At 41.6% G+C, this 24937-nt stretch overlaps 1 protein-coding gene across 10 annotated transcripts in view; it reads right to left on the bottom strand.

Moving 5' to 3' along the window:
* Nucleotides 1-24937, bottom strand: part of Cep112 (centrosomal protein 112) — a 467050-nt gene that overhangs the window by 182730 nt on the left and 259383 nt on the right. For all 10 annotated transcript variants that reach the window (XR_005489758.2, XM_063268762.1, XM_039085650.2 and 7 more), the window contains one exon: nt 10488-10718. Coding sequence is in view for 9 of the 10 variants with exons in the window: in XM_063268762.1 (XP_063124832.1) it covers nt 10488-10718 (231 nt within the window). In the remaining variant the exon portion in view is untranslated. The remainder of the gene's footprint in view (nt 1-10487; nt 10719-24937) is intronic.

Below are 24937 nucleotides of genomic sequence, written 5' to 3'. Positions count from 1 at the left end.
ACCTGAGGACCCAGCTATACCTCTCCTGGGCATATACCCAAAAGATGCTCCAACATACAACAAAGACACATGCTCCACTATGTTCATAGCAGCCTTATTTATAATAGCCAGAAGCTGGAAAGAACCCAGATGCCCTTCAACAGAGGAATGGATACAGAAAATATGGTACATCTACACAATGGAGTACTACTCAGCTATCAAAAACAATGACTTCATGAAATTCATAGGCAAATGGTTGGAACTGGAAAATATCATCCTGAGTGAGGGTACTCAATCACAGAAAAACAAACTTGGTATGCACTCATTAATAAGTGGATATTTGCCAAAAAGCTCAAATTACCCAAGATGCAATCCACAGACCACAGGAAGCTCAAGAAGAAGGATGATCAAAATGCGGATGCTCCCATTCCTTCTTAAAAGGGGAAAAAATATCCATAGGAGGGGATATGGAAGCAAAATTTAGGACAGAAACTCAAGGAATGGCCATTCAGAGCCTGACCCACATGTGGCCATATATATACAGCTACCAAAACTAGATATGATTGATGAGGCTAGAAAATGCATGCTGAAACAGATCGGATATAGATCTCTCCTGAGAGACACATCCAGAGCATGTCCAATACAGAGGTCAATACTAGCAGCAAACCACTGAACTGAGAATATGACCCCCTTGGGGGAAATTAGAGGAAGTATTGAAAGAGTTGAAGGAGCTTGCAACCCCATAAGAACAACAATGCCAACCAACCAGAGCTTCCAGGGACTAAACCACTACTGAAAGACTATACATGGACTGACCCAGTTCTCCAACTACATATGTAGCAGAGAATAGCCTTGTTTGAGCACCAGTGGAAGAGAAAGTGCTTGGTCCTGCCAAGGTTGGACCCCCAGTGCAGGGGAATATGGGGGCAATAAGGGGGATATATAGGGGGAATACCAGTATGGGGGAGGGGGAGGGGAGGGGATGGGGGCTTATGGACAGGAAACCAGGAAGGGGAATGATGTTTGAAATGTAAGTAAAGAAATATCTAATACAAAATTAAAAAAAAAAGACTTATTTATATGAGTATACTGTAGCTGTCTTCAGACACACCAGAAGAGGGCATTGGATCCCATTACAGATGGTTGTGAGCCACTGTGTGGTTGCTAGAAATTGAACTCAGCACCTCTAGAAGAGCAGTCAGTGTTCTTAACCACTGAGCCATCTCCCCAACCCCTCAATTTTCATTCTTTTACATGCAGCTATCAGGTTTGTCCAATGCCAGTGCTGAAGATGCTGTCTTTACTCCAATGAACATTTTTTGGCTTCTTTGTTAAATCAATCAATCAATCAATCAATCAGTCAGGTGTCTGTGGGTATATGGAGTTATGTCCAGGTCTTTAATTCTATTTCAACCTGGCGTTATTACACCAATGCCCTGCTGTTTTTCTAACTATAACTCTGTGGCACAGCTTGAAATCTGGAATAGTGATATCCCCAGCCGTTATGTTATTTTATTAATCAAGATTCTTTTACCTAGCAATCTATCCTGTTGTTTTTTGTTTACTTTGTGTGTGTGTGTGTGTGTGTGTGTGTGTGTGTGTGTTTCTATGATAAATTTACAGGTTTTTTTTCAATTTCTGTGTGGAATTCTGTAGGGATTTGATAGGGGTCACGCTCAAACTGTAGATTACTTTTGGTAGAATGGCCATCTTCACAGTACTCCTCCTACAGGTCCAGGAACATGGCAGATCCTCCTATTTTCAGATGGCTTCTCCACTGTTGTAAAGTTTTTACTATATAGGTCATTCACTTGCTTGGTTAGCGGTTCTCCTTTTTTGGAAGCTATTGAGAAAAGCACTGTTCCCCTGAGGTCTTCTCAGTATGTTTACCATTTGTATACAAAGCATAATGGAAAGAAACCCTTCTCTTTTGTTTAATAAATGAATGCTCAGAAATGACTCTGGTGTTGATTTAGGGGACTTCCTATGGGACAGGTGCTTCACAGGAACAGGATAAAGTAGGAAACTGAGAAGTGATGTTCAAAAAGGGATAGAAAAGAAGAGGAAATAAACAAGAAGAACACATTGCCTCATGTTACAGAGGTGATAATAAACTAATTTAGTTAAAATATTTGACTTGGTATCCTGTCAAAACGATAAAAACCTTAGCTTTTAGTAAGACAAAATAACTTGTTCAGCACTCAGAGGAGGCTTACCATGGAAGTCACCCATACACTTAAAATTCTAGCCCTTAGGGACTGGAGGGATGGCTCAGTGGGTAAAGCATTTGCCACTCAAGCTTGAAGACCTGAGTTTGGATACCCGGAATTCAGTAAAAACTAGGTAAGGATAGTGTTTGTTTATAATCCAAGCAGGCAGGAAATGGAGATAGGGAATTTCTAGAACAAACTAAGTACTCAGACTAGATCCGGGTGTGACAAAAGATGCTACCTCAAAATATAAGAGCAATCTAGGAAAATACCAGACCACAACCTCTAGCTTCTAAATGTACTTACATACATTCAAATAATGCAGTTACACTCACATATTTAGCCCTACATGTGAGCACACAAACATACACAAACATGCACACAATCCACACCATACCATAAGTGAATACTAATCTATTGTATCTGAGTTCTGTATCATTCCTAGATTTTCCAAGTTTACATTGTGAAATTTTTTCTTCCACAAATCCTTGAGGTGCCATAGTAGTCCATTACAACTCATAGACCCACAGGAAAAGGACAACTCTAAGTTCATTATCTGGAGGATATAATGTAGATTAGCCTGGGTGTTATTTGTCAATCAATTTATACAAATCTCAATATTGAATTTAAAAATTTTAATCAAAGGAAAAAGTCAGGGAAAAGATCAAAGAAAGAACTGAAATTAGAAATCCCTTTAAAGCTAAAATGACAGTGTCTTTATAAGTCAATATTAATCCTTTAATTATAAATTTCAAAGGTCTGAGTAGTTTCTATGACCTTAGCTTTGGGTAATTATGCCATGTGAGACATTTCTTAAATTTGAAAAAGATGTTGAATTGTTGCTCAGAATCTTTTAATGACTTTAGGCTGGCAGATTTCCAGAATAATCCTTCAGGTATCATTTAAAATTATAGACTGGGGACCTAACCTGGTAAATGTATGTCAAATCCATAAGAGGTTTTCATTTTGTATACTGCAGAAAATCATTTGTCCATATATTTTAGAATATCAAAAAGTTAAGTTTAAAACAATTATTTATAGGTGAGCATTTATAAAAAGGGCAAGACAGGAATACTAGACTCAACACACATAAGAGCATTTCTACACCATATAACTAAAAGGCATGTACCAAGAGTATTTGCCAGAATGGTAAGACTTCTATCACTAAAAGTAGGAGTTTATATGTGTTTATGAAAAAAATAAGGGAGAGAAACTGCCAAAGAAGTAACTGTACTCTCTGGTTTTGTGTGTCAACTTGACACAAGCTGGAATTATCACAAAGAAAGGAGCCTCAGTTGAGGAAATGCTTCCATGAGACCCAGCTCTAAGGCATTTTCTCAATCAGTGATCAAGAGTAGGAGGGCCCAGCTCCTGGTGGGTGGTGCCATCCCTGGGCTGATGGTTTTGGCTTCTATAAGAGAGCAAGCTGAGCAAGCCAGGGGAAGCAAGCCAGTAAATAACGTCCCTCCATGGCCTCTGCATCAGCTCCTGCTTCCTGACCTGCTTGAGTTCCAGTCCTGACTTCCTTTGGTGATGAACAGCAATGTGGAAGTGTGAGCTGAATAAACCCTTTCCTCCCCAACTTGCTTCTTGGTCATGATGTTTGTGCAGGAATAGAAACCCTGACTAAGACAAGCACCAACATACAATTCTACAGAAAATGAAAAATACATACTACAGATTAAGAATAAATATTCGGTCTCTGGATGATAACTGCTTTTCACAAAAATGTAAAATAATAAAGGAAATACAAATAATGCTAAGGGCATACTAAGCTACACCAATGCCCGACAGGGGAGATGAAGGGTAAGCTAAGCTTACTGGACTGCAACAGGACCTCATGATTTTATAGGAATTTTAACTAAGGAGAAAGAAAAATTGAAAGTGTTGATAAAAATCTGTGGACATGCTAATATCCATATTAAAAAATTAAAAGCCCAAATATCTCAAAGTTAAGCAACACAATCAATTATGCCATGTTCACAAATAAAATACCATAAAACAAGTTATCATTTTAAAGAAGGCAAATGAAAAATCTTCAGCATAATCTGAAGAACAGGAAGAGTCTCAGGCAGCTAACTTGGACTCTTAATTCCCATACACATTCAGCTGCTCTCACTGGTTATAACCCAGGGGGTCAGTGACAGGAGCTTCCCACAATTCTTTGTTCTTCCTATTTTCTAAACATCCTTTATTTCAAGTAGCTAAGAGTTTTCCGTAATGGACATTAAAATTATTTACCATCAGCACAGTGTTGCTCTTCAACACCCAGAGGGCCCTACAGCATGGACGGATTTTAAGAGTGTAAAACAGCAACTTTCACTCTGCAAACGTCAATCATGTGTTCTCCTGGATTCTCTGCTTCAAGGACTTGACCTTGTGGAAGTACTTCATGTTTTCCGTAACTCAAGGCCAGGGAAGAGATCACTGCTGACAGGTAGGTAGGACCCGAGACTCGGGTTGCTCTAACCCTCATACTGTGCTACTGCAGGGATCCAGGCTTACACATAGGACTCCTTAGACTGCATACTATTCTAGTTACTGTCTGCGTCTCCTTGAACCTAAATTTACAGTAAACAGTAAGATCTTGATTCTGACTAGATTTTGAGTTGCTAGCAAATATTTGAGCTTTCACGTGTATGTACACACGTGTGGGGCATGCCCATGTGCATGTGCTTAATGCAGAGGACCGCACTGGTGTCCTGCCTTACCATGGTATTATTCCTTTCAGTCAGTGCCTTTCACTGACCTAAGGCAGCCATTACAGCTTGGCAGTCTAGCCAGTGAGCCCCAGTTCATCCACTTTTCTCTACTCTGCAACACTGGAGTTATGGTTCTGAATGACTGTACTGGATTTCTAGGGAGAGATTGAAGATTTGAACTCAGGTCCTCATATTTGTGTAAGTGCCCTGACCACTGAAACATCTTCCAACACTATATTCACCTTTATAATTGAGTTAGAAGAATTTGGCAACTTTGCAGAATGATTAGCAACTAAACTTTAAGCTTATTAGTACTGATTTAAATTTTCATAGAAGAAATTCAAATGTTTATTAATTATAGAGAAATATCAAAATTATGTCTAAATATGCTTCATGATTAGGTTATTTAGGAAATATGGAGGAAATTTTTTGAGACACAAATGAATATTTGAATACAAAGATAAATTTTGCCTTATTCAAAGTATCTATAATGGATTAAAATCAAATTTAGATGAGTTATAATTTATTGATACACACTGTCATACACTAAGCTATTCTGAATTCTTTGATTCACTCATATAACACTTAATGAATATATTTTGTGAAGAGCCCTATATTTGATCCTAGAGCTTTAAAAAGTAATATTCCACAAGGTATGCTTTTGACTTAGTTCAGGCAAGTTTTTACAGTTGAAATTGCTAAATTTTTGTTTTTACTAATTAAGTAAAACATTTCTTAGTATGAAAGACAAATAATTCAGGATCAAGAGTCTACTACTTGGATTTTACCACAGACTTTGAAACAGTACAGTGGCTGTCTGCACAGGGTCTAGTTCTCCCCTTTCTCCAGAGCGCTCTCTTCTCTGTGCCCGTGATTCCCAGCATGCTCTCTTCTCTGTGCCCGTGATTCCCAGCATGCTCTCTTCTCTGTGCCCGTGATTCCCAGCATGCTCTCTTCTCTGTGCCCGTGATTCCCAGCATGCTCTCTTCTCTGTGCCCGTGATTCCCAGCATGCTCTCTTCTCTGTGCCCGTGATTCCCAGCATGCCCTCTTCTCTGTGCCCGTGATTCCCAGCATGCCCTCTTCTCTGTGCCCGTGATTCCCAGCATGCCCTCTTCTCTGTGCCCGTGATTCCCAGCATGCTCTCTTCTCTGTGCCCGTGACCCCAGCATGCTCTCTTCTCTGTGCCCGTGATTCCCAGCATGCTCTCTTCTCTGTGCCCGTGACCCCAGCATGCTCTCTTCTCTGTGCCCGTGATTCCCAGCATGCTCTCTTCTCTGTGCCCGTGACCCCAGCATGCTCTCTTCTCTGTGCCCGTGACCCCAGCATGCTGGAGAAGCTTCATGTTGGGTCAAATGGCTGCGCTCACTTCAGCTGTCCTGCCTGACTCACATTTTCAGTCCATTTTAGGAACTCCATCCTTCCACATTCACACTGCTCCACCCCTCCTGTGGGTGGAGCATAGTCCTGCACCCCAGTATTCCCATGCATCTCACTTCCATGCTTCTTGAAACTCCTGACACAAGTAGACATGATTCTGCATCATGCATGATTTTTTACCTATAAGTTCCTTTCAAGTTCCATCATGGAGGTTTTATCTTTATCAAAGCTCCTTCTGCTTCTCCTGTGAGTGATGGGCATGTCTCGCCCCTCACACGGTATACACTAGTGCTGAGTGTCCACCAGGTGCCAGGCTTCTCTAGCATCAATGGTACGTGACTGAACTGAACAAGGCTCTCTGCTCCTGGAACTTACACTCTGGTGGGTTGGAGGAAATAGAGAACAAACAAGCAAGCACAAATGCAAGCATGAGATGAGCTAGGAAGACATTAGAAAAGAGGTAGTTAAGTAAGTTAGCCTGTAGATAAAGAATGTGGGGAAGGACCCTCCCGGGCAGGCAGGAGGAGGGAGACCAGCTGTTAGATAACTATATAACATCATGAGCAGAAGGTGGTAATACAGGGCCCAGAAGCAGGAGAGAGTGGCATACTCCAGAAACAGGTTGGTATCTCAAGCTTCTTTCCCTTGTGGCTGAGGTCTGAGGTGGGCTGGCCCTCAGCTGCATACCCTGCTGCTGCCAGAGAGCCTGCCATCAGTCATCACTTGCCAGTCTCCAGCTTGGATTATCTCCAATAGTCCCCTCTCCTGCTCAGAATGCTCATGATGCGCTCATTGTAAAGTGAGACTCTGCATTCACTCCTGCTGCTCTTTGAAAATCTAACTTCCTGATTTTAATGTCACAGTTTCCCAGTCAACAGAGGGCTCCCTCACCCGAAAGGCCCCACTCAACTTTGGCAAATGTGGTTTGCCTCTACACTGTCATTTTCAGTGTGCTGTCCAAGATCATCAGGGACTTCTCAGTTTCAAACACAGTGACCTCTCCTCAACCCTCAACCTTCTTGACTTTCTGTCAAATTCTTGACAGGCCTGCTTTCCAAAGATTCTTTTTTGGCATTTCATGAAAAGTTATTCTGTACAGAGTTCTGCTACCTTGATGACCCTTCTTTGACACTTACCTCCTAACCTCTGAAATGTCTGTGCCCTCCACCTCATGGTCTGTTTGCTTCTCCTTCTTCCTCACCTTCTTATGAGCAGTCTCACTCCCAAGGCTGTGAGGCAGGCATTCTCTGTAGTCAACTCCTACATCTGTTTTTTCCAGGCCTGCCTTTTCTTCAGGAGCCCAGAAATATCCTCCAATCGCCGGTGAGCACCACAGCTCATGGTTGGGCGCCCTCTCAGTCCAACGCAACGCTAACTGAACTCATGCTTCCCGCAGCCTCAAGACTCCTTCCATGTTCGTAGATGATTAAGGTTAACTTGCCTGTAATAAGACTCACAGTGCCTTCTCTGCAGCGACTCACCGCCATGTCCTTTCTGCTTTGTTGCGACATTCTGCTCCCTCATACATACCTCTAGCAAGCCCTCTAGAATCTCTCCTGGGCTAGACCAGTTCCCTTCAACCCTCTATCTGCTGCTATGCCATCAAAGGGTTGTTGACAGAGCGATTCTCCCAGTGATCCCCAGATCCTGACTCTTCGTTCCTCAGCATCTCTGGTGGCTTCTTGCCACTTATTCCACGTAGTAAAGACCCTGAGCTCCACGAGCCAGAGTCTAGCATTATCAACCTGCCCCTCTTGGGATCTGCCTGTATATCATGGACATGGTTTTGTTTTTTACTGAATTTGTTTTTCCTATGTCTTGGAATGCCACACTCCATATCTATTTGTCAGGAATTCCTCAATTTGCTTATATCTAATTTTTAAATATAGATGGCATCTTCATCTCAATGGATAATAATTTCCTCTGGTTTTGCATTTCCCCTTATATTACTTATATCCATACATCTACATGCATTTTTGTCTTGTGGTCTATTATTTCATAATCTTTAAGATGATCATTTTGAGGATAATGTCTAAAGCTCTCTTTTCGTCAGTATGCTCTAAGTTACTCTCCAGCAGCCTCTCGACAGTCAAGAGCTCGGTTAACTGTGTGAGGACACCAGCATTTGTACCTGAACTGTTCTGATGCAGGCTCACCGCATCCCGCACACTGCTCCTCAGCCAGGCACCTCAGCCTGACTGGACCCTGCAGGGCCTCGCCTCTTGCTCTCATGCTCTTCTTTTCAGCAAAGAGCGATTCCATCTGTCCACAGACTTCACCATGACTGCCCCAGGCTTGCTGTTTTTTGTTCTCTCACATATAAACTAACAGTAAATCCTGTCAGCACTACCTTTCAAACATACTCTGGTCAACTTAAAAAAAAAGAAAGGAAGAAGGAAAGAAAGAAAACCAAGCCTGCTGCTGCTCTAATTCTTAGGCCCAAGCCTCTCCTGGTTTGTTTTGATCATTGTAGTTCTTTATTGCTGGTCTTCCCCTTCTTCCTTTGCCCTACTCTTAGTCTGTTTTCTTCATGGAGAGATCCCACTTCACACAGTGTTCATGGAGAGATCCCACTTCACACAGTGTCCATGGAGAGATCCCACTTCACACAGTGTTCATAGAGAGATCCCACTTCACACAGTGTTCATGGAGAGATCCCACTTCACACAGTGTCCCTATAGAGATCCTACTTCACGCAGTGTATATGGAGAGATGCCACTTCACACAGTGTCCATGGAGAGATCCCACTTCACACAGTGTTCATGGAGAGATCCCACTTCACACAGTGTCCCTATAGAGATCCTACTTCACGCAGTGTATATGGAGAGATGCCATTTCACACAGTGTCCATGGAGAGATCCCACTTCACACAGTGTCCATGGAGAGATCCCACTTCACACAGTGTTCATGGAGAGATCCCACTTCACACAGTGTTCATGGAGAGATCCCACTTCACACAGTGTTCATGGAGAGATCCCACTTCACACAGTGTTCATGGAGAGATCCCACTTCACAATCTCCCTAGAGAGAACCTACTTCACACAGTGTTCATGGAGAGAACCTACTTCACCCAGTGTCCCTATAGAGACCCTACTTCACGCACTGTATATGGAGAGATGCCATTTCACACAGTGGTAAGTCAGATCACACCACTCACCACTGCTCTGTTCAAGCATGCAAGCCACTTCTTCTCATAGTCACAGCAAAGCCCATGGCAACCTCAGGATCTGGGCTGGGGCCCTGAGGCCTCCTCTCTGGATTCTTCTTGGACACATGTGCTGCCACACTAGCACCCTCACTGGTTTTCTGAGAAGCCAGGCACACTTTTAGCTCTTTAGAATACACTTACTACTTAGTTGTGAGTGCAGAGCTACTCTGCTAAGGGCAAAGTGTGTTAAGATCTGACTCCCATGTGAATTCGGGCACTAAGGCAAGGGCCGAGGCTCACAGTCTGTGAAATCTGAGCAGTGCTGCCTAGCGTGATTGTGTGCAGTCTTTCGGGGCTCAACATTACTTGAAAAAGAAAAAGAAAGGGAAAAGAGAAGTAGAAAATGAACAGAATTAGATGATTCTTAAATTATCTGTTACAAGTTTTATACAGACTGGCATTAATGAAAGAGCTCAGGGAACAATTACAGCTGCTATGATGAACAGCCACTCGCTTTTTACCTGATAAATATCTAAACTTTTAAAAAGAACATTCAAGACTGTAACTTGAATATAATCTGAGTCAAATGTGTAAATATTATATTGAAATTTATTTATGAACTTATTTCTACTAAAATAATAACCTAGAGACTACATTGTCACTTATGTTAGTGTTATTAAAGGGAAACTATGAAGTCTAAAAACACCTATTATACAACAGTTTACGGAAAATGCACAACTCATTCTAAACTTGAGAAAATTCAGAGCTAAAGCCAAATATCCCTACAGTACACGGTCTGTGACAGTGTACAAGACCGATCTATCACTGTACTGAATTCCTAAGAAAGGGGACAACCCAGAGAATCCCTCCATAAAGGTCAAGGGTAGAGTTAGGTAGTTCCTTATAGCATTTTTGCAGTGCTTAAGACAGTAAATATTCAAACTGCTCCTCTAAGTCTGAAGAGTATACCCATGCCCACCACCTTTCAGAGATGAAACACCAGAGCAGGTACAGTGGGGTTTCCCTCTGCACTTGTGGCCTCACCCAAGTCCTACCAGACATTCCTCACCTTCTCCAGAGTCATCTCAGTCTCAGCGGCATGCGTCTTTTTCAGCTCCATTTTCACCCTCTCTGACTCAGCCTTTAGCTTCTTGACAGCAGTCTCGTGGTCCCTTGCAGCCCTCTGCTTTTCTTCTTCCCGAAGAAGACCAAGTTCTACCAACTGCTGTTTCCGGTGGGAGTTCACATTGATCAACTCTTCCCTCAACTTGTGAACTTGGGCCTCCATGTCAGCAATAACCTAGAGTGGACAGATGGCAGAGATATAAAGAGGGAAGTCACAAAGGGACAACTCCACAGGCCACTGAGTATACATGTCAGATGTTCACTTGTCCTCATATCCCCGCCCAGGGCCCTTGTTGATTGCTGTCTGTGTCCTTCAACCCTGTTCCCAAGGAACATTTTCCCATAACCGCCATCACACTGCCCAACTTTACCTGCTCATAATACACATGCGGTGCTACTGTGAGTTTTCTTCTGAAGCCTGCTTTTTCAATACTCAACATCAAGTTCTTAGAATTTACTCAACTATGAACTACGGGCATAGCCCTTGGTGTACCAAGTTTATGTACGTTGATGTCTAAGTGATTCCCTGCCCAAAAGGCCCAGACTCTCATGAATGTTCCATTCCTATGCCTCATGAGAGTAGAAGAAAACAAGACACACACAGGCAACCACAACTGCTGTGACCTCATGGACATATCAGTCCTGTCATGTCCAGAAAACACACACACACACACACACACACACACACACACACACACACACACACACACACTAAATACTCACTAAAGAGCTAGGGACAAAACCAGCAAGACAATGGGTGCAGGCAGACAGAATGGATGATTTAATGCAGTTGAAACACAGAGGAAGCAAACAGGTAAAAGTAGAAGGGAGCTTAATAAAGCAGCCACATTGCAGCTCAGTAACCCAGAAAATAACAACTAATGAATGAGCTGGTTCAGCCATGGAAGGGATACACGAGAACCTAATATACAGCTAATTAGAGTTGGAGGAGTAAGATGATAACAGGGCCCAGCTGGAAGACAGGAGAATTGCTCAAAGTGGGAAGTAGGGAGCAGCACATCTGCCAGCAGGAGAAGCAGGGAGGAGGATGGGCTGCATCTTCCAGTAGAGTAGGGCGCTAACTGACCAGCCACACAAGAGGAAAGCACGGGGCCGCCTTACTCACATGCAAGATATAAAAATGTCAGTGACTCCAATACATAGAGCGAACAACACAGTGGTCACTAGGGATGTTGATGGGGTTGGCAGGGGAATGGGGACTTGGAAGGTCAGGGGTCAGAGGCAGAGTTGCAGAGGAATACAGTGAACAGGCTTCATTCTGTACACACAGCGTGAAGATTTGACTGTCGCAGGTTTACGGGCAATGCCACAAAGTTGGGCAACTGTGTGTGTGAATTTACTTCAGTATAGTATCATCTCGTCATCATTTCCCATTCACATCAGTTTGTTTGTTGTAACTAGACTCAATGGAAGGTTTTTAAAAGGAAAACAAGGAGAGACTGAGGGAAGGAAGAAGGGAACAGAAGCATGATAAGCACCGTAGAACTTTGCTGACATATTTTCCTAAATTCCAATTTCATTCTGCACCATGGCACACTGACATACTTTAGGAATTCATTCTGATCCCTCTTTCTACATTTGTTTTCATTGGTGCCCTTAAAATATTCCAGACTTTCAAAACGGGCTGCTAGCAGTCTACAGGAACGAAACTGTTACCAACTCAGTACGAAGGAGTGAGCAGGGCTGAAGGAGTCCTGATTTCAGGACTTGCTATAAAGGGTGGCACAGACTGCACAGACTGAGCGAGGACCACACGTATAGCCTGATGAACGGCACATTACCCAGAGAAACTACCAGCGACCATTACAAAGCCTGGAAAGCCATTCAATGAAAAAATTCAAAACTCATGGTTCTGGAACAATTAAATATACATTAAAAAAGAGCCAAGCTGGGGTTGGGGATTTAGCTCAGCGGTAGAGCACTTGCCTAGTGAGCGCAAGGCCCTGGGTTTGGTCCCCCTCTGAAAAAAAGAAAAAAGAAAAAAAAAAGAAAAAAAAGAGCCAAGCTACAATCATCACATTTTTCATAAAAATTAATTAGATATAGATATACTGTGGACATAAAGGTAAACGCAAACCCTCAGAACAAAGAGCTAGTGTACAGAGCAATGATCACTGCTTTGTATCACAAAGCCTCAATGATCTTCACTGCTATACACATACACACCATACACACACACACCACACACACACACACACACACCACACATACACACCACACACACACACACACACATACACACACACATACATACACACACATACAAACCACACACACACACACACACCACACATATACACACCACACACATACACACACCATACACACAGACACACACACCTACACACCACACACACCACACACATACACACCACACACACACACACACACACACACACACAAACACACGTGTACTGGAGGAAAAATAGGAGGAAGTGTATCGGGCCTTGATAACTTGTTATTAGATACATTAGCAAAATCTATGAAATAAAAAGGATCCAAGGAACAATCTTCTTAAATTTAAGATATGTTAAAAGCATGACAAGATAACCCACAGTGCACAGCAGAGGACACAGCAAATGGCATGGAACTATTGGGAGAAAGGCCACACCCCACAGCCTCAGGGAAAGGTCATCCCGGAATAGAACTTAGATGTATTTATGAGGTTAAAGTACTGGCATCACAGACACAGCAGCAGAGGGCTATCCTCTACGACACTGAAACGGAATTAGCTGCCAATCAGTGGCCAAATGGGAGCAAAAGAAGACACTTCCCATACACTTCAGAATTGAAAGTGCTTGCTTTAACTAAGGCAAAACCAAAAGGGAATGTAGAGGAGCTAGACCTGCTCTGTGAAGGGCATTGGTCCTTTTTACACTGGGACTATTTTAGATAGGAATGAAAAGGGTGGGTTACAGCAGGTCAGGGGGTGAGTGGAAAGTATTTGACTATATCTATTTTTGTAGCTTACAAATTCTGATTGATGTTACTTATTTCCTAGCCCAAATGAATCCATAACATTTAAGTAAGATGTTTATAAATGACTGATAATTATAAAGTTCCCTATTAAGACTTAGAGGATGAAACTCAAACCAGGAAAATGAGTCTTGATGTGTTATTTATTTGAAATGCTAATTATCAATGATAGAGCAAAATAGAGTAACAAGTTGGATAAGGACAACAAGTCCTGGCAATATTAACCAAGGAAGCTAAAAGAAGGCATGGACAAGAAACGTTAGAGACAAAAATAAAGCACTGGCCAAGCCTCCTACAAGAACATGGACTTACAACTGAGACTACAAATCAGGACAAGGTATATAGATTTATCAGAGTTGAAAGATTTTAAAACATTATGACAATACTTGGAGAATTTAGATGAAATGAACACATTTCTTGCAACATACAAAATATCAAAATAAGAAACTGAAAGCTAAGCAAATTCAATTTGATTAAAAAATAAATTAGCACCTACAAATCCTTCCACAAAGAAAATATTGGGTTTATATATTTTAGGTTGAGTTTTAAAATTTTTGAAGGATCATATATATCACTCTACCTGTTATAAACTCATAAAACAGAAAAAGGCAAAACTATTCACAAAGTAATGTAAATGTGAGTATAATATTAATAAAAGATGACGGGGCAGTAGAAGAAATAAAATTACCTAGCAAAATCACTTACGAATACAGGAATAAAATTACCCTGCCACTCAGAAGGCTGTGGATGGCCTCACTGTAAAGCTGTGGCATGATGGCATGGGGCTGCCCAGAACATCATCCCTGCATCCACTGATGATGCCAAGGTTGTGGGCAAGGTCATCCTAGACGGAACAGGAAGCTCACTGGCTTGGCCTTCCATGTTTCTACCCCCAATGTATCTGTTGTGGATCTGACATGCTCTCTGGAGAAAATTGCCAATTATGATGACATCAAGAAGGTGGTAAAGCAGGCATCCAAGGGCTCACCAAAGGGCATCCTGAGCTACACTGAGGGCCAGGTTTTCCTGTGACTTCAACAGCAACTCCCAGTCTTCCCCCTTTGATACTGGGGCTGCCATTGCTCTCAATGACAACTTTGTAAAGCTCATTTCCTGGTATGACAATGAATATGGTTACTGCAACAGGGTGGTGGCCTACATGGCCTCCAAGGAGTAAGGAACCCTGGACCACCCACCCCAGTAAGGACACTGACAGCAAGAGAGAGGTCCTCAGTTGCTGAGGAGTCCCTGTCCCAGCTCAGCCCCCAACACTGAGCATCTCCCTCAGGATCCATCCCAGACCCCATAATATTAGGAGGGGCCTAGGGAGCCCTCCCTACTCTCTTGAATACCATCAATAAAGTTCCCTGCACCCCCAAAGAAAAACTGAACAACCAAAATCAATAAATGGACAAACGAAGAGGGCAGCCAGTTCTCCAAAGATAAAGCAAAATTAGCCAACAGAAGATGAAAAGTTCGGTCTCACAAGACATCAGAGAAATGAAACCCAAACCACACTGAGAGCCCATGTCACAAATGTGTGCTGATAAGTATGTGGACAGAAGGCAATTCTTATAGATACGCTGGCAGCCATATGGATTGTCCCAACACTATGGAAGTCAGCAGGAGCATCTCAGAATACTGAACTGTACCCACCTAACGTCTCAGCTATACCGTCTGAGCAGTCCAAGCCAACACACTGCAGAGGTGTTTGAATATCAACATCTACTGCAGACTTCTTCACAACAGCAGAGCTGCAGAATCTACACAGCGTTGGCAAACAGCAGCTCGGGTAAATACAATGCAGTCTATCAACACAGACAGACAACGAATAAAGTCATGTCGGTCGCCAGAAAATGGAGGCAACCAGAGGTCATCATGCTAAATGATTAGGTCAGAGAACTCCTACAGCTGATAAACAAATTCAGCAAAGTGGCTGGATATAAAATTAACTCAGAGAAATCAGTAGCCTTCCTCTACTCAAAGGATAAGCAAGCTGAGAAAGAAATTAGGGAAATGACACCCTTCACAATAGTCGCAAATAAAATAAAATACCTCTGTGTGACTAACCAAGCAAGTGAAAAATCTGAATGACAAGAACTTCAAGTCTCTGAAGATAGAAATTGAAGATCTCAGAATATGGAAAGATCTCTCATGCTCATGGATTGGCAGGATTAACATTGTAAAAATGACCATCTTGCCTAAAGCAATCTACAAGTTCAATGCATTAACCTTAAAATCCCAAGTCAATTATTCATAGAGTTGGAAAGAGCAATTTACAAATACATTTGTAAAAACAAAAAACCCAGGATAGGGAAAACTAGTCCCAACAATAAAGGACTTCTGGGGGAATCACCATCCCTGACCTCAAGCAATATTACAGAGCAATAGTGATCAAAAACAAAACAAAACAAAGCAAAAACTAAAACAAAACTGCAAGGTATTGGTATAGAGAGAGTCAGGTAGATCAATGGAATAGAATCAAAGACCCAGAAATGAACACACCACACGTATGATCACTTGATCTTTGACAAAAAAGCTAAAATCATCCAGTGGAAAAAGACAGCATTTTTAACAAATGGTGCTCATTCAATTGGTGGTCAGCATGTAGAAGAATGCAAGTTGATCCTTTCTTATCTCTTTGCACAAAGCTCAAGTCCAAGTGGATCAAGAACCTTCACATCAAACTAGATACACTCAAACTAATAGAAGAAAAAGTGGGGAAGAGCCTCCAACACATAGCCACAGGGGAAAATTTTCTGAACAGAACAGCAATGGCTTATGCTCTAAGATCAAGAATCAATAAGGACCTCATAAAACTGCAAAGCCGTGGTAGAGCGCTTGCCTAGGAAGCGCAAGGCCCTGGGCTCGGTCCCCAGCTCCGAAAAAAAGAACAACAACAACAACAACAACAAAAAAAACCTGCAAAGCCTCTGTAATGCAAAAGACACTGTTGTTAGGACAAAACAGCAACCAACAGGTTGGGGAAAGATCTTTACCCATTCTACATCCAACAGAGGGCTAATATCCAATATATATACAGAACACAAGAAATTAGAACCCAGAGAGCCAAACAGCTCTTTTAAAAAGTGGGGTATAGAGCTAAACAAAGAATTCTCAGCTGAGGATTATCGAATGGCTGAGAAGCACCTAAGAAATGTTCAACATCCTTAGTCATCAGGGAAATGCAAATAAAAACAACCCTGAGATTCCACCTCACACCAGTCAGAATGGTTAAGATCAAAAACTCAGGTGACAGCAGATGCTGGCAGGGATGTGGAGAAAGAGGAGCACTCCTCCATTGTTGGTGGAATTGCAAGCTGGTACAATCACTCTGGAAATCAGTCTGGCAGTTCCTCAGAAAATTTGACATTTGACCTGAGGACCCAAGCTATACCACTCCTGGACATATACCCAAAAGATGCTCAAACATATAACAAGGACACATGCTCCACTATGTCCATAGAAGCCTTATTTATAATAGCCAGAAGCTGGAAAGAACCCAGATGCCCTTCAACAGAGGAATGGATACAGGAAATGTGGTACATCTACACAATGGAGTACTACTCAGCTATAAAAAACAGTGACTTTATGAAATTCATAGGCAAATGAATGGAACTAGAAAATATAATGAGTGAGATAACCCAATCTCTCTCTCTCTCTCTCTCTCTCTCTCTCTCTCTCTCTCTCTCTCTCTCTCTCTCTCTCAAACACACACACACACACACACACACACACAGAATATAGATAATAGTGGATATTAGCTCAAAAGCTTGGATTACCCAAGATATAATTCATAATTCATAGACCGCATGAAGCTCAAGAAGAAGAATGACCAAAATGTGGATGCTTCAGTCCTTAGAAGGGAGAACAAAATACTCACTGGAGGTAGAGGGTGGGAGGGGCTTGGGAGGAAGAGAGGAGGGAGGAGGGAAAAAGGGGTACAGGATCAGGTATGAGAGGAGATGAGGATGATATACAGAGGGTCAGGAATTTGAACAGAGGTGTGTAGCAAAGGGGACTAGAGAACTGGGGCTGGGGGTAGCCACCAGCAAGTCCCAGATGCTAGGAAAGCAAGAGGCTCCCAGGACCCAACAGGGATGAGATTAGCTGAAATGCCCAACAAAGGGGAGGGAGAACCTGTAGAGACCATATCCGGAGGTTAGGCAAGGTCCCTGGTTGGGGGATGGAGCCTTCTCAAAATTTTAGCCCAGAATTGCTCCTGTCTAAAGGAAATACAGGGAAAAAGAGTGGAGCAGAGACTGAAGGAAAGGCCATCCAGGGACAGCCCTACCTGGGGATCCAGCCCATATGCAGCCACCAAACCTAGTCACTATTGCTGATGCCAAGAAGTGCATGCTGACAGGAGCCTGATATGGATGTCTCCTGAGAGGCTCTGCCAGAGACTCTTAGATACAGATAAGGATGCTCGCAGCTAAACATCGGACTGAGCACGGGGACCCCAATGGAGGAGTTAAAGAAAGGACTAAAGTAGCTGAAGGGGTTTGCAACCCCATAGGAAGAACAACAGTATCAACCAACCAAACACCCCAGAGCTCCCAGGGACTAAACCACCAACGAAAGAGTACAACACATGGAGGGACCCATGGCTTCAGCTGCATATGTAGCAGAGGATGGCATTGTCTGGCATCAATAGGAGGGGAAGCCCTTGGTTCTGTGAAGGCTCATTTCCCTAGAGTAGGGTACTGCCAGGGCAGTAAGGTGAGAGTGGGTGGGTGGCAGGGGGAGCATCCTCACAGAAGCAGGGGAAGGGGGATGGGGAAGGGGATAACATCTGAAATGTAAATACATAAAATATCCAAAAACAAAATAAAAAACCAAATGCTTCTTCCAGTCGTCTGACAGCATATATAGAGAATTCAGGCAACCTGTTTCTTACATACATGATGGAGTACAGATCAGAGGTGGTCCTAAGTGCCATGGGATGAAATCTTACAGATGAACTGTGACTTGAAAAAGCAGACAGTTTTACTGTAACAACCCTGTGTTTGGTGTTTTTATTTCGATATTGCTACCTTTCACGTGTTTGGCCCTTTCATTTTACCTCATACGGAGGAGACTCGAGTAGTGATTCTACATGAGTGACATATTAATGGGACAGTTGACAAACATCAATACAACACTGCAGGCAGTGAGCACTGTATCAAGGAGGGCGAGCTGCTGTGTGTGCACCCAGTGCAATTTTACTTTTAGTTTTAACGGAAAGAATTCATAAAATAACTAAGGGTAAGAATGCATGTATAGGTATAGGGGCTTTGGGTTAAATTTTGGTGACCAGACATATACCCTGTAAGTCCTTTAGAGAGAAACGTGCTTGCCATTGTTATTAATTTTTAATTGCTATGTATATTCATAAAAATTCCCCACTTCATTCATTTTACTTTAGACCCTAACAATAAGAATTCATTATATAACACCATACCTTGACTAGAATATATTTTCCATCTTAATGTTTTAGTTAGTATTATTTACAATTAAAATTTTGGGAAATGGCCTTTATTTTTGGATCAGGCAGGTGAGGAGGAAGGACTGCTTCTCAGACAGGCTCGTGAACAAAAAACCCTATAACCAGAATCAGAAACACAGATATGTGTCTTGTCTATGCACCACACTTGTTATTAGTTTATGCTACTTATCATTATTACTAAATAATTCTAAAATCAAAATATAAATAATACATATTTCCATTATATATTTGCTTAATGATTACTCTATATCGAGATTAATAAGCTAAAATTCCATACTCTTATTCATCTAGAACATTCACTCCATTAAATACAAAAGCACTTTGTAATTCTATTAAACTATTAAACATACAATATTGATTTTTTGAAAGTAGAGATTCAGATCTCAGATTACAGTCATATACTAAATGAAAAAATCAGTCATACTATATGTTTGAAAACTATAGCAACAAAAAATATTTTGGATAGATTTATTATATCAACTTGTATCACAAAGAATAAATTTATGTCATACATAAAACTATATATATATTATATGCTTATTATTACTCAAAACTCAATTTTAACTTAACATTCAAAATAAAAAGCAGGTTTTTCTAGTTATAACCTACCACGTTAAAATATATTTTCTAAACAATGTTTTTAATTCTTTGAAATTAATAAAATATATTTTGATCACTTTAACCTCTTCCTAAATTTTCTCTAGATATTCCTTCCTTAATAGCCACCAAACTTCATATTTTGTCTGTCCGTCTGTCTGGGTTGATTATTCCTGGGTCTGGGGCTTGCCCAGGCCTGTGCTGATAGCAAGTGTTCCTCCCCTGACTAGACTCTGTCTTTCCCAATAATTATCCAGTGCCAATAGCCTTTCAGCTAATGGTAGGATATCATGACTACATCTCCTCTCCTTGGTGGGACTGTGTCTGGTTCCACCTTGTCATTGTCGTCATGTGCATGTTGTCCCAATTGTTGGGAGGTCATATGTTCAGCTGCCCCATTGAGTCTGTACAACACCGTTTCCTTGACGTTCTTGTACAGCTCTGGATCTTCCAATTTTTCGACCCCATCTTTCAAATGGTTCTTGGCTTTGAGGGGAGAAGAACAACGCCGAAATCCCAAGTGGACTGAGAACTCCACAGTCGCTTGTCCTCTGCACCTTGGCCTCTTGTGGGCATTTTTATTAGCTGCTGTCTGCTCCAAGCAGTTTCTGTGGTGAGGGCTGAGTGAGGCATTCATCTATGGGTGCAGTAATGAGCCCTTCTGTCGCTGTAACTATTTAGTAACATAATAAATAATAATAGGTTCCCCTGGGAAATGTGACCTCCGTAGCCACAGGTTCTTGGATTTGTTGGAAGTTCTTAGAGTGGTGGGCTTCTATATGGATTTAAAAACAGTCTCTGGTGTTAGTAATATCCTTCTCACATATTCCCCCCTCTATCCCCCTTTCCCATTCCCTACCCCATTTAATCCTTTCCATTTTGCCCCTTTCCCCTTTGAAAGTACTGTTTTCTACTTCCCCTTCCTTGAAAGATTCCCTCTTCTCCATAACCCCTTACTAGGTAGTCAACCTCTGAGGGTAATCCAAATGAGACACAGATATCTAAAGTTTAAAAGCCGATGTCCGTATATAAGCAAACAGGAAAGGTTTTCTTTCTGAGTCTGAGATTCTCCACTCAGAATGACTGTTTCAGTGCCACCCACTTTCACGTCATGGCTATTGTGAACACACTAGCAATGAATTTGGACAAATAGGTATCTGTGCACTAACAGAGAGTCCTTTGGATATATGTGCAAGAACGGCTGGACCTCGTGTAGAGCTAATTTCAGCCTTGGAGGAGCATCCACACGTGTTCCACAGTGGCCGGGCTACTTTGCGCTCCTACCAGAAGTGAAGGCTCCCCTTTCCTTACCCTTCCTTGTATCACCCTGTGATTTGTTTTCTGTTTGTTGCTTGTTTTTATCTTGGCCATTCTGAAAAGTGTTTCTTGGTCATTTATATTTCATATTTCATGTTTAATTCCATGATTCAGTTTCAATTGGGTTATCTGTTTTCTTGATATTTAGTCTTTTTAGTTGATATATTAGTAATTGGTAAGGATTTTTCCCATTCTATAGGCTATCTCCTTACTTGAATGATGCTGGGGAATTTTGCTGCGCAGAAAATTTTTAGTTTCATGTGGTCCCATTATCAATTGGTCTTACTATATGTGCTATCTAGAACCTGTTCAGAAAGTTACTTCCTGTGTCTAAGTTCCAGTGCGTTCTCCACTATCTATTTCTATTCAGTCAGGTTCTAGCTATCAAGTCTTATATTGAGGTCCTTGATCACTTTAGAGTTAAGTTTTGTGCAGGGTGAGATATGGGATCTAGTTTCATTCTTCTGTGGTTATCCAGTTTGACCAGAATCATGTTTTGAAGATACCGTCTTTTTTTCCAGTGTATATTATTTCCAAAGTCAAGGTGGTAGTGGGTGTGTAGACTTATGTTCAGGTTTTAAATTCAATTCCATTAATTTAACTGTTTTATTAACTGTGGTGTCAGGCAGGCAGGAAAATGAATTGTGAAGTGGTCAGACAACTCCATTCATATTGACTTTTCTAACCAGGCTCAAGACTTTGGGAAGTCTGGTCCCAGGCAGTTTATTCCCAACATTTTTAAACACAGTCACAATTTGTTGAAAAAAGGTTTCTTGGTGTAATACAAAGCCCAGTGCATGAGAAAGTATAATTACATCAAAACCTGACTCAGCATATATGTCATTTCTGCCATGAAGATGGGCTATTAGGGGCCTAAAGAAGAGAATGGCCTGGTCTCCATGATACAGATAACACAGAGGTCATCGGTGCTATTGAGCCAACTCTGGTCCTGGCTGTGGGAGCTTGGGGGAGCCCCTGGCCCAAGAGATAATGCAGATCACTGGGCTATTAATCACCTCCAACTCTCAGCTTTCTCCACAGAAAAACATCTTTCCCATTCGAAAGAAAATCCTGTAGACTTGGCATCCTAGTATTCCTGGAGATCTGTGGGTACAAGGACCTCTGTGATGTTCTCCAAACAGTGTTGGATTTTGTCAAAGGCTCATTCTGCATCTAACAAGATGATCATGTGGATTTAGTATTTTTCAAAATTTATTATTTTAAACTAAGTCCTGAAAAATTATTCGTACCTGCGGTATTTTTTTATTTGACTTTCTGAATAAAAGTCCTGTTTTTATGCTACTGTTTTTCAGAAACTCTGTAAAACATTAAAGGTTTGTCCTGGGTGCCACAGGAAGTAGACGTAATGGCTAATAATAGAAAAGAGAAACATGAACGAATACAAGAAAGCGTGGGCCAGATAGCAGGTGCTCAGATTCCTCGGGCCACATCTGGTCTAGTTTAACTGAGACGAAGAAAACCTTCTGTACTGATAACACCGGAGCCTCTATCGAGTGGGAAATGGTTTTAAGCTGGTAAAGGAGCAAGAGGTGCTTAGAAATGGACCAGAAGCTTTACCTTTAAATAAGTTTAAAATAGCCGATTTCAACATGCGTGCTAGAGGCATTAAAGTACCTTGGAGTTTTCTAGTCTCCTATCTTATTGTTTCTAGTCCTAGAAAATAAGAAGAAAACCATTATCCCACTTTGTGTTTCAGTTAAATATCAGTGTATTCTGAACTTGTAAAGATGAGAGGAAACTTAAATTTCCCCTCAATCCACTTTTAAAAAGCAAAGTTCTGGAAAGAATTGTATGCATGAGGTTATAGTGCTGTTCTGTTGCTCATGAAGATGCTATTAAATTACATGATCAATGAGAAGACAGAGTTTACCACAGAGGGAAGGGGAAACTTTTAATAGGCTACAATTTTAGAACAATAAACAGGCAGTTTTGGAACACACTCCCCAATGCTAAGGCCAAGAAATGTTGCTTTTACTTGCAAAGGAAAAAGTATTCTACAGAGGGCTTTTGTTTTAATCAATGGAAAAAGGGCAATACAAAGGGTCCTCATTAATCTATGTCTTCTAGAGAAAGATCAACCTTCATTAGTAATACAATATATGATCACGTCACATGACCAGCAAGAACAGCTGCATTTGTTCTCTGTAATGATAATAAAAATCTAGAACTGTTGTTTAAACTTCTTGTCTTATTTTAAAAAATTTCAAAGTATGTAATTGAAACTAGATTTTGAGGAAAATGAGTTAAAAACCATACCAATGTGCTTTCCCCCATCATTTCATGTGTATGTGTGTGTATTCGTGTTCACCTGTGTATGAGCACATGTGTGTATATGCATGTGGAAGTACAATGTTGAGGTCTAGAATGTTCCCCGATTGTTCTTCCCCTCACTCTTTGAACAGCAGTTAAAAGTCATGATCAATCCCAGAGTTTAGCAATCCCTTTGTCCAGGAATCCCTTCCCAGAACCCTTTGAGGTGTAAATGATAGGCGTGACACCGCCCCAGAGCCTACAGAAAGCACAGAGGCTCTGTGGACCTGTGCTGGTCCTTCTGCTTGCACAGCTTTAACCTCAGAACCATCTCCACGACTCTGAGAATGTCATTTCAGGTAAACTCAAAGTTAATGGAATGTAAGAGTCATTGATTTTACAGGAGCACTTAAGTCTACAAGAAGATGAAGCAAATAATAGGACCAAGAAATAAATGCTTATTGTACATATTTGTACTTAGATAGGATTATATAAGTGGAAATATTTTACTTGAAAATGATGAGTCTCAAATGTATCTACCTTCAATAATTTCATGTTGAAAGAAAAAATGTATACATTAAAAACTTCACTAACTGCATATCCAATAGAGGACTAATATACAAAATATATAAAGAACTCAAGAAACTAACCACCAAAAAACCCAAATAACCCAATCAAAAAATGGGGTATAGAACTAAACTGAAAATTCACAATAGAGGAATCTCAAATGACTGAGAAGCACCTAAAGAAATGTTCAAAGTCCTTAGTGATTGGAGGAATGCAGATCAAAACGACCCTGAGATTCCACCTCACACCAATAAGAATGGCAAAGATCAAAACATCAGCTGACAGCACATGTTGGTGAGGATGTGGAGAAAGAGGAACACTCCTCCATTGCTGGTGGATTGTAAACTGGTACAACCACTCTGGAAATCAGTCTGGAGCTTCCTCAGAAAATTGAAAATAGATCTATCTAAAGACCCAGCAATACCACTCTTGGAATATAGCCCAAAATGCCCACTCTGTCACAGGGGCATAGAGACAAGGACATGGAGACAGAAAACGTCGTTCATTTACACAATGGAATTCTGGAATACTACTCAACTATTAAGAACGAGGACATCCTGAGTTTTGAAGGCAAATGGGTGGAACTAGAAAATATCATCCTGAGTGCGGTAACTCAGACCCAAAAGGACATGTATGGTATGTACTCACTAATCAGTGGATATTAGCCAAAAAAAAAAAAAAAGTACAGAATACCTGAGATACAGTCCACAGAACTCAAAAAGGTCAACAAGCTGAAGGGCCCAAGTGAAGACGCCTCAGTCCCATTTGGAAGGGAGGAAGAAAGCGTCCACTAGGGGGAGGGAGGGAGGGAGGGATCTGGGAGGGGAAGAGGACAGGCTGGAGGGGGGCGAGGGGAACATGATTTGGTATTGGGTGGGGAAAAGGACTGAAGCCCTGAGGAAAGAATGGAAACAGGTGACCTCGGGAGTTAGGAGGTTGGGAGGATCCTCCAGAATATACCAGAGACTGGGAGGTGAGAGACTCTCAGGACTCAAAGTTGGGATGGGGGAGAAATCTAGATGAAATGCCCTACAGTGGGGAGAGAAAACATGATGAGCCCACCTCCAGCAGAAAGACAGGGCATCAAGTGAGGGACGGGGTTGCTATCCCAGAGTCAAAAACTCTGACCCATAATTCTTCCTGTCTAAAAGAAATGC

Source organism: Rattus norvegicus, chromosome 10, assembly GCF_036323735.1.
Source record: "Rattus norvegicus strain BN/NHsdMcwi chromosome 10, GRCr8, whole genome shotgun sequence".
In the NCBI taxonomy this organism is placed as follows: domain Eukaryota; kingdom Metazoa; phylum Chordata; class Mammalia; order Rodentia; family Muridae; genus Rattus; species Rattus norvegicus.
Note: the sequence above shows the minus strand (reverse complement) of the source record. Positions and strands in the feature narration are given on the sequence as shown.